The sequence below is a fragment of the Streptopelia decaocto genome, assembly GCF_964273445.1.
Source record: "Streptopelia decaocto genome assembly, chromosome: Z".
NCBI lineage: Eukaryota > Metazoa > Chordata > Aves > Columbiformes > Columbidae > Streptopelia > Streptopelia decaocto.
This window is the reverse complement of record NC_138657.1, coordinates 56,026,923-56,041,075: the sequence shown is the minus strand read 5'-3', so window position 1 is coordinate 56,041,075 and position 14,153 is coordinate 56,026,923. Positions and strand designations below refer to the sequence as shown.

Here is a 14,153-nt window from a genome sequence, read left to right as displayed (position 1 = left end):
CATTGCTCTTCTACTTGCTTTGCTCAATTTAGCCATGAGATCTTGCTACATGAATTTATATCCTGAAAGTGCCACATACTTTCACTTAAAGATCAACACTCGTTCCCAACTATAAATTAACATCAGAAGAATCAAAAGTGGGTTCTGAGATTGTAGTTAACAACTACCCAAGGCGATGCTCTTATATCCAGCCAGGCACTGAAGCAGCTCGTGAACATCAAGTCATATTATTTTTATTTTAAAAGCTTTTATTCTCTGATGTTTTCTCTTGACAAAAAAAAGCAGAAGGCATCAAGGCATCTGGTATTTGCCTCAGCTTGGGAAAAAAAGGCTTACTAAGCCTTACTTGCTTTTTTGGCTAATGCAGGTCAACTGCCCAATTGACACAGACATTTGTCAATATCGGAGTCAAGAACAGAACTAAATCCTGAAGTGCTGTTTGGGTGGAGAGAGTATTATTTCATCACAATTCGTTTTTAAAGGCACATTTGATCAGAGGTGATAAAAAGGACACCAGAAAGAGGATTGTAAAAACTGCACTGAAAGGACACAGAACTGTTGGTTCAATTCAATACTGTCCTAAGGAAAACAGTGGCAGGGTTTAAGGGCAGACCCTATACTGCTGAAGCAGGATGAGAGCACCCTGGAGTGAAGAGTGGGTGGAACAGGGAAGGAATTCTTACACAGGAAGAAAACCACAGAAAAGGAAAGATATGTTCTGGTTCTGTGTTCCTGCTAGTGACAGAACAATTGGGGATTACAGAAGAAACAAACACAAAACTTAAAGGGGAAAACATGAGAACAAAGAGGGAGATTTGCAACTAACAGCACAGAACAAGCAGCATAATGGAATTCGCAAGTCTGAGCAAAGATGAAGAGAAAATTTTATGAAGTTTAAGGTTGAAGTATAAAAGCAAAGTACAGTAGTACTTTATTTGGCAGAACAAAATACCCGGAGGATGGAGAGTCACTGCCATGTAGAGATGTAAAAGATCTGTGGTGCCATGAGGAGTAGCCAGGGAATGGAGAGCGCCTCAGCCAAGAAGATGCTACTCTTCCCCTTGGAAAGGGTTAGAGTGAACAGGAGGAGCAGATGCCAGGCTGTGGAGAACACAAAGTGGGGATGCTTCCTAGCATGAGCCAAAGAAGCCACTACACGTTAGAAGATGGAAGACAACCAACAGAGCAGCTGAAGACAAAAGCAGTAAAAAGTTGAATGACAGCAACAAGATAAGGCCACAAAACGAGGAGAGAAGGTGAGAGTAACAAGTACCCTCCTAACAGTCCAAGATGAAGGAGGAAAGAAAAACACAGACTGAGAAAGGAGAAGCAGCAAAATGTCCAGAGTACTTTCTGAAACACTGGAGGCCATGAGGCTGAGCAGATGGCAGAGCCGGAGCAGCTGCAAGAGCTGACATATGACCTGGGCGATTTTACATTTCAAATTTACGGTGCAACCCACACTCCAACTCATTGGAAAATGAAATCTGCTATTCTTTTTACTTTTAAATAATCAAGATTCACTTCCTAAGGCCACAGATGTGCATTTGCCCTTTCTGGAACACAGATTGGATTCATTTCCTCACACTGAGACTACCAACATCCTACCACCATAGGGGTTTTTACATGTCAAAGTCCCCGTTGGAACAAGTTAAACAGCTTGGCTCACTTTTGCCATGCTCTTGACCTTTCACTTCCTGACAAAATTATTTGAGCAGAATGCTTACAGTTCACCGGCAGCTGCTGGTAGAGCAATTTCAGCAACACATGCACATTTCAGCACTCTGCACGACAGTGCATTGGAGTCAAGAGCGCTTCAGCCTGCACCAAGCCTCATAAAGACACAGTACAGGTCTGGAGTGACTGCTGCACCCAAGGGAGCACTGGAAATAATTTCAGGCTGCCTCGGGGCTGCCAAGAGAGTGCTGTACCTCTTCCATCTCCTTCCCTAAAACTGGTGTATGCCTTCTTTAGCATCCCTTTTCTTCTTTCAGCTGAGGTAACATGATCATAGAGCTGAAGAAGGAGAAAAGCAGCTATCACCCCATAAAAGTCTCACCTTGTCCGCTGGCTGGAACCCCACTGGGATCTTCATTCCTGTGGTTTCCCAGTCCTGCCATTCAAGGATGAATGAAGCTGCCCTAACTTTTCTTTATTGCCCACACATTCTCCCTTTAGCATCAGCACAAATAACCCAACCCAATCTCTAGCTCTGGCCACTGGCAGAAAAGAGTCAATGGTTAAAACTGAATTCCTTCACAGACAGAAACAGACACTGATATCACCCAGATGACCCATAACTTCATTGTCCAGAGCTGCTCAGGAACATGAAGACACTGTGGCAGGTTCTGCACTCTACCAACAGAGAAAGGCTTCAGGAGATTCTCAATTACAAGGGTGAAAGAAATGGATTTCTTATCTCTGAAAGCTGCAAGGCAACATTCCCCTAAAGCAAACCTGCATTCAGAAAGATGGCTGCTACCTACTGAACCATTGGTACACAAAGGTTTCTTGATGAGCACACATTTAAGTACTCATCAGACCCCTTCCTGTTTAGTTTATGAGATCATGTATCACATAACCAGTGCTATGAGATTTTTGTGACACTACAAGGAGATCTTAAAAGGATAACAAACACAAATATACTGAATAGGAGCAGTATTTTGGTAACAGAGGTGGTATTTTTGAAACCACATACCATTGTGTACAAATACCAGCTGCCCTTCAATTATATGAGCCTGAGTAAAACTAAGGATACTCTTGCTTGGAGAAGACTTCAGAGCCAAATGCCCATTGCTAGGTGGAGTAATGGAATATACCAGTTCTGATGGTGATGAGTCCTTGTCTTCTGCACAGAGGTCATCAATAGTTATTTCTGTGACTGAACCCTCCCAGACCTAGAAAAGCAAAAATTAAAAAAAAAAAATAGTAATCATAAAGAAAATGCATAAAAAAGAAAATCGGGACATGTGGGGGAAACCTTCAAAGAAAAGGAAAGAATAAAGATTTGTGCTGATCAACACCAGCAGCCATGACAGGTTTCCTTACTGTCCGTTCAAAGCTCTGATCATGGCCTGGAATAGTTAATGTTGGTAAATGGTTTTCAAAAAAACAAGACCATGAAATAATACAAGCAAACACACCCTAGATCAGTTTGAGTTTTAGATAACTGCAGCACAAGCACTCTATTTGTCAGACTCCATCCAAACTCTTACAAACATAACAAAATTGTACTTTGATAACTGAGTCAAGGAGCTCCTTTCCAACACATACACATGAATATTAGTGTCATGTACTTCACAGCAGGCAAGGCATTCAATATGCTTCACTTTCACCAGCAGAAAAAAAAAAAAAAGAAAAACAGCATGGACACAGCATAATCCCTAATACAAATTGAAAACTTCTTGTAGCTGCATTATTTCCTTCTAGTAACACACACTAAAGGCCCGTTTTTAGTGCACCAAACAGCCCACAGAGATGCTCAGTCCAGAGGGACATGAAGGAATCAACACCTCCAACAGCTGCTTAGTACTTTGCAATGTCATGCTTCCAGACAAAATAGATAGCTAGCATTTGGAAAAACAGTGTAAAACCCATTACTTAATTTTAGTAAACAATATAAAAGTCATTACTTAATTTTATTAAACAATATAAAACCCATTACTTAACTTTAGTAGATCTAAATGCCTTTTTTTAAGCTTAAGATATGTTCAAACTGCAAGAGCCTCCTTTCAAGCAGAAAAAACTGCTATCTGAGGTTCATCCATATCTCAATGGATAATTTCTTGTTAGGAAACTATAAGCAACAGCCCATTTACTCTTCATCTTTCTTGTATTTATTTGGAATTACAGAAAAAAGTAATAACAAAGAACAAACAATACATATTTATTTCAACACAAAATTAAATTCCTAAATAGTCAATACATCAATACCAATTCTTTCCATGCAGAGTTCATATAGTGTACAACCTTAAGAGCCTGAGCCTTTAAAAACTTCAGCTGGAGCTTCAAAACTCATACTGCATCGTCCCTCCCTGACCTGTATCAAGTCTCAATAGACTTAACAAATACCTGGTAAGAACATCACACCAAATGTTTGAAGAAATGTGATCCTTGACAAAGGGCATTTTACCTCTGCCAAAACCAAAAATCAGCAATCACAGATTTTTCCCTAAGTATTAATTTTACTTTTTAATAAAAATCGTGGAAGAAAACTTTTTAAAGCCACTGGGATTTTTGCCATGACATTTCAATAGAGGAAAGACTTCAGAATACATTGTGTCACAAAATATGTGCCATGGAAAAAGAGATACTAAAATGAAACTACATGTGTTTTCTAATTAGAAAAAAAGCTTGAGAAATAAGTTTGTGTTATATTTTATAATAGAAAATATCCTGCAAACAGGAAATAACTATTTTCTCCCTTGAAATATGTATCAAAGTTCAATAAAAGATGTTACCTATGAAAACATAGGATGATAACTAATAACAGAAGCTGACTTACTGAGCAGTACCAAACAAGCACATCAGTGTCACTGGTTTGGTACCATGACCCTTTAACTCATCTCAGTAGCACTTGATTCAGATTATCCTACAGAGAAAATAAAAGGTCACAGACAGAATATGCAAACAAAAAAAAAAAAGACAGGACAGTGCAAACATGTTACTACAAATGACTCATAAAATGTCATAACGTTTTGAAATTGTTTCTCTTACTACAGGAAAAAATAAGCTTTTTTGTCCATAAAGCCAATATTAATTTCTGTTGTTGCAGCACAGTAACACACAATACTTTTGTAAAGTACTGTACGTGCTGAGTTACTTCATGACCTGCAAAATGATCCCTGAAGAGTGAAAGGAGATCCAAGAGCTGAAAAGGACTGTAGGGGAGCAGACACTCAGAATACGGTAAACAACTGTATTAAGTGGCTTATTTTCCACATCTGGAACCTCAAGTCCTCCTTGAAGAGTGCCATGAAAACTGTATCTGAACTTTCACAATGTAGCATTACAGTAATTTTCTATGTGCCTAACACATTACACAGACATGGTCAGAAAGAAGATTCATGACCCTGCCCACTGGGCAGTAATCCATTCTGCTCTACTTACAGCATTCAGCTTATCAGCATCTCCTTGAATGCCACATATCCTACCAAACATTCTATATTCGCAGCCATTTTAACACTCTGGTAAGTGATTTAAAGGGGAAAAAAAAGTGTGTGAATTTGTTTTTTAAAAATCTAATTCTAGGAAAATATTGCCCTCTTGTGGTGACAAGAGGATATGGTCATTTCACAGCATCACTACCCATAAATATATTTAAGCACATACATAAACACAGCAAATAATGCCAGGATAACGATTTCCTTAAAAATATTCTATTTCCCTTCCTTATTCCCTCCCCATTAAAAATCACTATAGAATCTACAGAAATTTCAGGAAATTATATGTAAAATGCTGTATCGTTTTCACAACCTTGATGGTGTTCATAACCTTGATAATAACAGACAAGATTGTTTGAAGACGGGATGTTCTGGGTGCCTCAGAAGTGAGGGAGCTGGAGTTGAAGGAGTCATTCAGCATCTGTGCACATGCTCAACAGTTTCCTGCATTTGGCCAGAAGCCCCATGACAAAGGCCAAAATTCACTTTTATATATCCATGCCAGCATCACTGGCCAAATAATGCAGCTTTTCAAAGAAGCTATTTCTCAGCAGCAGATGCCAAAAGCTAACCTATTTATTATTTGTTTAGCAGTTCTTTCTAACTGTTTATACTGAGATCTGCAAAATTTCTGAGTGCTGAACTTCGGTCAACTGAAATGGTCCTACTAGACGTCAGTTTTCACAGTAATGGTCCCTCATTTTATACGTTTTTACATTTTGTACATTTCCAAACTTTCAAAAGATATAAAATAGCTACTGCCTTTTTAAAACAACAGACAGTTTATTACTCAACATTCACTACTAGCAATGTCCTTGGGGAGCATATACTGCTTGGCCAGATTATGGTGCCAGCCAGTATCAACCTACACATGAATGCCTGGTTCACCTCAATATTTAGCAACACTAAGGAAAATTCATTTTCTCCCACCTACTTGGAATGTTCAAGTTTGCTTTGAAGAAGGATCATCTCAGTGTATTCCTCACAGTACATAACTTGACTGCCAGCTTTGTTTTAGTCTGCACACAAATCCAACATCTGTGTGCATATGAGTACCCACTCATGACAAAAATAAAAGTTATTTCTCAGCAATATCTTATGCATGACCAGCAAAGCTACAGGTACAAAGGCAACATCCTGGTTCTGGGTATGCAAACTGCATCCCCAGCAGAGAGGACCAACTTTGACTAGGTTAAGCTCTGTTATCATTGCTCTTCAGAAGCCTAGACTTACAGATATTTTTAGAAAAATCTATATGCTGTACTGCAGTGGACTGCACAACCTCTGTTCTGTTAACAGACTGAAGTTCAATGCCAGCAATGCACCAGAAAGGAAACACTGAAAAACTGACTGGACATATACCTCTCTCGTCTGTGAACAAACATTACTATGAGCTGCACTGATGTCTGTAGACTACCACTATGACTACTTTAAGCAGCGAATCGTACCACCAGGGAAACTGTACCACCCAAATGCTTTTGAAGTGAGTCTGCCCTTCTGCCAGCAATCTCTGCCCAGAGCAGAGTATCTTGTGTTGTGGGTATCTGCAGATTGGCACAGATTACCTGCTGTCACTGCAAAGCTGCACAATACTACCATTATTACTGTTAAAAAATCATGTCTTTTCTTATATGAAAAGGCTAAATACACAAGAAAAGGTTATGATCATCTCTACAGTAATCCATTCTCCCTCTGCAGTACACAAATAAACACGTAAAATTAAATGCCTGGTTTAGCTGCCATCTATTTGTAAACTGCATCACACAGCACTGGGGATGACGTAGTCCCAAAACACCCTAACTTCTTTCAAACCTATTCCTAAATATCTCCTCTGTCTTGGTGCCTCTCAGCTGGCTTAATGTGACCACAGGTTCATTAGCTGACCCATTTCCACTTTATTCTGCTTTTCAGAGTCACCTAATTTGTTTTTACTCATCAGATCTCAGACTGGAAGCCTTTTGGCTTACATGGGCACAGTGTCCTTAACAAATTTGTTCTGGTTACTGAGTGCTATTATAACACAAAAAATAATCAATCTTATAAATAAATAAATCTGGAAAAGCTCTGAAACTGAAGTAACAGTAGTGACCTTCTTCAAAGATCAAGAGATTAAAAAGACAGGTATGATTATTAAGAGCAAAAGGCAGCATCAGTCAACAATTTTGTCATTTTCTTGAGGAACTGGGGCAGGGGCCAGATTTAGAAACAAGTCAGCATGTCTTTTTTTTAGCTCACAGTATCACACAGCAATAGCTTCAGTGTCTGCACTAATACTTTTATGGCCTCTAGCAGCCTAGATTTTCACAGATTGCACTCTACCATTCTTATCAGGAACTTTTAAAGGCGGGAACATTCCTGTTTGTATCAGAAATACCCAACACATAACCAATTCTCTAATGAAGTGCCAGTGAGAATGCTGCTCTCTTCTCTTGTCCTGTCCCACTGGAGATCCAGAGAGCAGCAGGCAGCAGAATGCACCTCAACAGGTCTGACCCTTCGGCACCCGTAACAGCAAGAGGCACAGGTTGCGAAGGCTGTGCAAAAGACAACAGTGAGATGTTTGCACCCTCATCATCACTAATTACTCCTGGTACTTTTCTAAGCTATGCTGTTTGTTAACAGCCCTCACGACAACTTAGCAAACAATACCAAAACACAACAATGATCCAGGTGCAAGCCATCCCACCTACAAGCCTGGTGTCAGTCCAAGACACTTCATGTACCTTTAAGATTAAAAGAAAGCTCAGTTAGTCTTCTAGATAAACTTTATATTGCAACAGCAGAAAATGTTCTTCATGATGACTAGAATCTCCCTAAATACACATTACTCATGCGTTGCCTCCCTTCATTTACACTAATTTATTTTAAATCCCAGGACCACTGTTTATTATATTGACTAGCCCATCAGATACAAACCTAGTAGTCTGTTAATGAAGATGCACTAAATGGTAGCAGGTTAGAAATAACTTTAACATTTCAGAATGTTGACAAACATACCTGAAGAACTCTGTTAACTTTTACAACAGGAGCTTCATCATTTACTGCAGTAACTGTTACAAATAGAGTTCGGGGCAAGCTTTGTTTCCACAATTCCGTGTTATTTACTATCACAGTAAAATTGTCCATCAGCTCCTCGCTGTCATCATGAACATAGTAGATTAACCCTTGTTCCACCTGAAAAATATAACAACCTGAAAAATTAAAGAGGCTAAAATAAAATAAATGCTACATTAAAAAAAATCCAGTCTAGCCATGCTCTTCTGTATTTACTGCCTCCGTGTTTTATGACTTTTAAGACTTCATTTATGCTCACATCTGATCTGTACCTCTATTTTTGTTCTGTTCATAACAGAAAATTTTACACCTCATCTGTCTATTCCTCTAGCCGGAATATCTTAAGTTGCCAGTCTTGGCATTCCCCCTTCCCCTGAAGGGAAAATGGAAAATACAGTCCCACTATACTTACCACAATGTTTCCTGGAATCTATAAACTGAACATAGTATTAGTAGATGGTGACTTACGATACAGGTTTGCCTCTTAGAGCTAAAAGACCAAAAATTAGCTTATTATGCATATACTGGTTCTCTATGAGCAAAGACATGACACCACCAAATTGTCCCACTGCAGGCAAAAATTAGCTTTTAGCGGTACAAAGATATAATTGTGACTATAGCAAAGCAGATTTAAATGCATTACCTGTTTTCTGGTAAATGTGGTTAACTTTATTCCAGGAACATGAGAGTTTTCAATATATCCGTGCTTCGGCTGCTCAACTAAAATAAATTCACAGCTGAGTCCTGCAAAATGTCCACTAGAAATTTTTAGATAGTCTTCCACCAGGGCTTTCGAGCCCCCTTCAATTACTGTGAAGTTCTCTACTTCCAGTGGAATCATTTTGGGGATGATGTCTACAGAGATCTCTATTCCGCTCACTATCTGGACACCATTGGTTACATCCAGAGAAAACCGATCATCTAGTTGGTCAGAAGCTGTCTGCATGTACTGTACTTTGCCCTCATCAACATCTTGCTGTGTGAAGCTCAAAACTGGCCTTTGGTCAGCACCGAGACAACTTTCTTCTGAGGAAAACTTCCGAATGTATCCGTGTACTGGAAGCTGTCTTACTGTGAATACAATATCAGATGGAGGACTGTTTTCATGAACAACCTTAAATTTAAAAATAGATCCCAAAATTACTTAAACAGAAATGAGAGAAATTCTGTAATTATCTTCTGAATTTTTCACTTTTAACCCTGTCTACCTAATTAATTGGCATTCTTTACTTGGCTTACACAGTTTATCTGAAAACTCCTAATACAATACAATACAATACCTAAGTAGACATGTATCAAACAAACACGGCATGCGAGTGTTTTGCAGCCCCACAAAATATATATTTTGTAAATTTCGAAAAGAAACACACTGCAGAATTAACTAGTAGCTTAAGAACTGTAGATCCCTGCCTGAAACAAGGATTTGGGCAGCACAGAGATGTGCTGCCTGAGCCCCCTCGCAGTGATTACTGAAAGGCTACATACAAACAATGGGGAGGAAAATATTAAACAAAGAGAAATGATTTCATGTCTGTGACTTTGTTTTTAAAATTTTGGATGCAAACCTCAGTGTTAACTGGGCAAACTCCAAACTGAATGAAAAAAAGCCCTTTCTTCCTCGGCATTTATGAACAGGTCAACTAAGAATGATTCATGAAGTACAAACAATTGTCGTAACTGAAGTGCAGCATCTCCTAATCTTAACTTTCTCAAGCACAAACATAATGCAGTCAAAGACTATGGGCAGTTTTTTTCTTTAACATAACTCATTTTCCTTAATAGAAATGGAAACTTGCTACTGTTAGTCTCTCCAGAATTATGCATCCAGAATGCAGTCATGTTAGTGAAAACCAACAGGAGTTAAATAATACAGAGAGACTAAAGGTGTTGCAATGGCTGAGAAAGTACTGAAGAAAATGTGCTACAAGACAGAAGAAATGGACAATGCACTTAACTTACCTGCAGTTTCCCTTTACTGATTTTAACTGGTTTTCCTTCTTCAACTAAGAGATTGTTTTTGTTCACAACCCTTGGTGGCCACCGATGACTTTCCAAATATACACGAACATGCACTCCAGCATCCAAATGGACATCTCTAGCATGGACTGTAAAGTTAAATGTGTCAATAAGGTTGTTGCTGTCATCATGCCTGTAGATCACATGCCCCTTTGTCAGATCAAGTTGAGTAAAGGAATCCACCAACAGATTATTTACATATATTCTTCCATATTTGGGGAAAGAGAATATCTCATATGTAATTTCATGATCATTTCTGATGTCTTGGTTTGTAACAGCACTTAGGTTAGCTGTCGTAACAGTTTCTTCTTTTCCTTTTTGAACCAATAAGCCCGTATTATTTGCCAAACTAACATAAGCATCAGTGGCATTAACTTCAACAAGCAAAGAGGTATAGTGTTTGCCATCTGTCACAAAGAGCACAAAACGCCCAAAATCTGCACCATGGTGTACGAACAGAACTTGCTTTTGCTCCAGGTCTGCTTGTTTGAACTGGTATAGTCTGTGCAAAGTATCACTTGTTAGCACCAAGTCCCCATTGGAAATACCACGTCTAGTATACAGTAACTGTCCATCATCAAAATCAGCATCAGGATCATGATAGCAAAGATCTGCCAATGTTAATAATCGCTGCCCATTTCTTACTATGTTAAATGTTTTATCAATTACACGCACTGGTTTCTCATCATTCTTCAGCTGGACAGAAATGTTGAATCTAATTTCCAGTGACAATGGTTCCACTTCTTGATCAAAGTCTGCCCACTTTCCTGACTCTTTACTAGAAGCTCTGACAAGAAAATCATCAAACACTGTCTCAGAATCATCATGCACATACATAAGGCGTTTATCAATTATATCTTTGTTAGTGAAAGTGGTGAGATTGTCATTACTCTCAAATGAGCCTAAAAAATTAATGAGTTTTAATTTCCCATGCTTAGGAAACTGTACAACTTTATACTGGAAAGTTTCATTATTTGGTGTATGCACAAACAATTTTGTGCTCGTTATTAACTCTCCTTCACCTTCAGTAACAGTAAGGCCATTGTTAGTCAAAATAATGTTTCTGAAATCTGATTTGATATAGACTTCAAAGCTGTATACATTTGATTCCAGGTACTTTGTAGAAATGATGAATCTAAATGAATCATGGTTGTCTGCATGGAGTCTACTGATTAATTCATATGCCACTTTTTGATAGGTAATATCTTTCTGGCTAAAGACTGAATCTTTCTTCAAAGGCTGGTCATTAAGTAGTAATTGTCCATGCATTGGTAGGGACAGCAATTTAAAATGAAGCTCATCTTCAGGAATTTCTAGATCCACAATCACAGCAAGAAGATTATCTGAACTCAAGTACTTCTTTTTTGATTTTTCAATTTCTAGAGGCACATGTTTCAATAAACTGTACCTTAACCACTTCACTTTGATTGGAAATGTGTGCTCTTCACTGATTTTGTTTCCTATGACAACTTTGAATTTAAATTGGTCAGTAACATTTTCCAGCTGAATTTCTTTAAAAGTGCTACAGTATCTCACACGGCTGCGCTGAACAGAGCGTTGAGAAAAAGAGCTGACGCTCTTCCATTCCCCTCTTGAATGCTGCCTTTGGACTTCCCCAAACTGGGGTGGCTCTGTAATCTCGTACCGTATCTCCAGCTCCTGGAGGCTGGCATTTGTTTCAACTGCCAGATGCCTAGGTGTGATCAGAGCTGTAACACCCTGGAGTAGTTTTATGCCCGAGTTGTTGACAACTCTGTAATCCAAAGGAACTGCCATGACACGTAACACAACAGTGTTGCTCACTTTCTCACCATCACTCGCCCTCAGAACAATCCTTGAGTTCTTGACACCTGTGTGGACAAAGAAAACAGTGCCTTCTCTTAAGTCCTCATTAGAAAAAGTAGTAATAGCTTTCCCAGGATGCTTTGAATATTCTAAAAATCCCGCATCTGCATTCAGATTTCCAAGCACTGAAAGACTGAGACGCACAGGATCTGTATCCTTATCTAGAACTTTAATCAGCTCACTAGTTAAACGTTTCTTTGAGTTCTCTAGGAGAAAAAACAAGTTTCCCTTGGGAAGTATGATCTCAGGCGCATCATTTACTGGAGTGACAGTAATGCTAAACACATGCTGCTCATTTCCTTGTAAGTATGGAGGCACAACCTTCTCACTGGTTGCAAAAATGGAGAAATTAAAATAATCGTAGGTGTCCTCAGAGCCATCATGGACATAAAGAATCTTCCCTTGCCACACGTCCTGCAGTGTAAATGTATTTACCTCCCGTGCTGGCTCAACATCTAGTTTCAAGTCTCCATGAGAGGGTGCTTCCTTTATTTCAAAAAGAATTTGTGATTGATTAATACCTAATTTCTGAAAGTCTAAGTTGGCTTTAATATGCTTAGATTCAAGTAAAGCTTGTCCACCCTCTAGCACAATCAAGTTATTTAGAACTAAAAAGTAGCTTTTGTCTTCTTTCCCCAGCGAGACAGAGCTTTCAGGGGAAATGGCAAATGTTGGGGCTGCTTTCACAGTAAGGTTCTTTACAGCAACCTCTAAAGAAAGATTTGTATTAAAGGCACTCTCCGTTTCACACCCAGCTGAAATGTCCTTTGTTACCAGAACATTCTTAAGTGATTTCTTTTCTGAATTGGCTTTCAGGTCTCTTAGACAACCTTTGAAGGATCCTCCTCTGGCATACTTCCCAGTCACTGACAGTAGTTCTAATTTAATCACTTCTGATCGTGTGCTGTCATCTACACCACCTACAAAGAGAGACCCCTTCAGAAGTGGCAGCTTACTGTGGGGAGGCAATGACTTTTTCACCGTTTCTTCATCCAATGTCAGCTGCAAATATTCTGCAGTAAATTTCAGTTCGATGTAGTGCCAATGACTATCATTGACTGATCTACGAGATGAAAGCTGGGTTCTACTTTTGTGTTTTCCAGTGTAGGCTTTAATGAATCCATCTTCCATTTCCATTGCAATGAAATCTCCTGCTTGCCCAGAATGGTAAAGCAGCAAGCCATGTGCAGCTGAGGTTTGCAATGTACACTGCAAGATTCCCTCATCATCAACACTCCATAATGGGAAAGAAACATAGGATCTGGAACTGAAGAAACTAATGGGTTCATCTTCACCTGCAAAGAATTCATCACTGCACCCCACCGAAACTTCATGGAGATTTTTAAAGCCAGCGGAAGGTCTCAGGGGCATCAGAATGTCTAGCTCATTGAATGACACATCATCAATACATCCTCGGAAATTCGGCAGTGCTCCAATGAGGTAAGGAACATCAAGTTTACTAGTACCACCTACATAGAATCCATAATCAATATTTAATTCATAGAGAATGCCAGGCATTTTCACACTAGTTCTATCATGTTTATCAACTACCAATGTGACATTATCATGTTCATGATGTAGTTCAACCAGGTGCCAAGCTAAATCATTCAGCTGAGACTTTTGCTGAGAATGCAGCATTCGTTCCCCCATGCCAAGGTTAATTTTCACCTGCAAGAGATAGAATTTTAACTATCAAAATCCAAAGCAGCATTTTTCACAAACCTATATTAATATATCATTAACAGATTAATTTTCAAATATTGTAATATTAAGTATAATTTACAAAATGTAACTGAAAAATAAAATCCTACTATAATTGTGTGTAGGTTTACTTGCCATCACAAATATTACTTGAATAATTGCAGAAGAGTGAATGGACTCCTCTGTAGTTCTGCTAGGTTCAACAGCTCCTGATAACCCAAGTGACAATGATCTTTCAATAACTTGCAGAAAAACTATTATTTGCATCCAAACATTTTCTATGATGCTAACATCATAAACCTGAAATTTTGCCTTTACTGAACCTCATGATTTGAACACAATGATCTTAAGATCTAGAGATCTCAAAGGCTTTTA

The 14,153-nt window shown here is 38.8% G+C and overlaps 1 protein-coding gene across 2 annotated transcripts in view; it reads right to left on the bottom strand.

Moving 5' to 3' along the window:
- The window catches only part of LOC309451151 (chondroitin sulfate proteoglycan 4-like), a 40,507-nt gene that overhangs the window by 15,019 nt on the left and 11,335 nt on the right, over positions 1-14,153 (bottom strand). The window contains exons 3-7 of one of the 2 annotated variants that reach the window (XM_082074643.1): positions 13,034-13,745; positions 10,176-12,082; positions 8,860-9,330; positions 8,160-8,336; positions 2,699-2,897 (exon numbers count right to left, since the gene is read on the bottom strand). In XM_082074643.1, coding sequence (XP_081930769.1) covers positions 2,699-2,897; positions 8,160-8,336; positions 8,860-9,330; positions 10,176-12,082; positions 13,034-13,745 — 3,466 coding nt within the window. Of the gene's footprint in view, positions 1-2,698; positions 2,898-8,159; positions 8,337-8,859; positions 9,331-10,175; positions 13,746-14,153 lie in introns of both variants that reach the window. The other variant, XM_082074642.1, reaches the window with a different exon arrangement.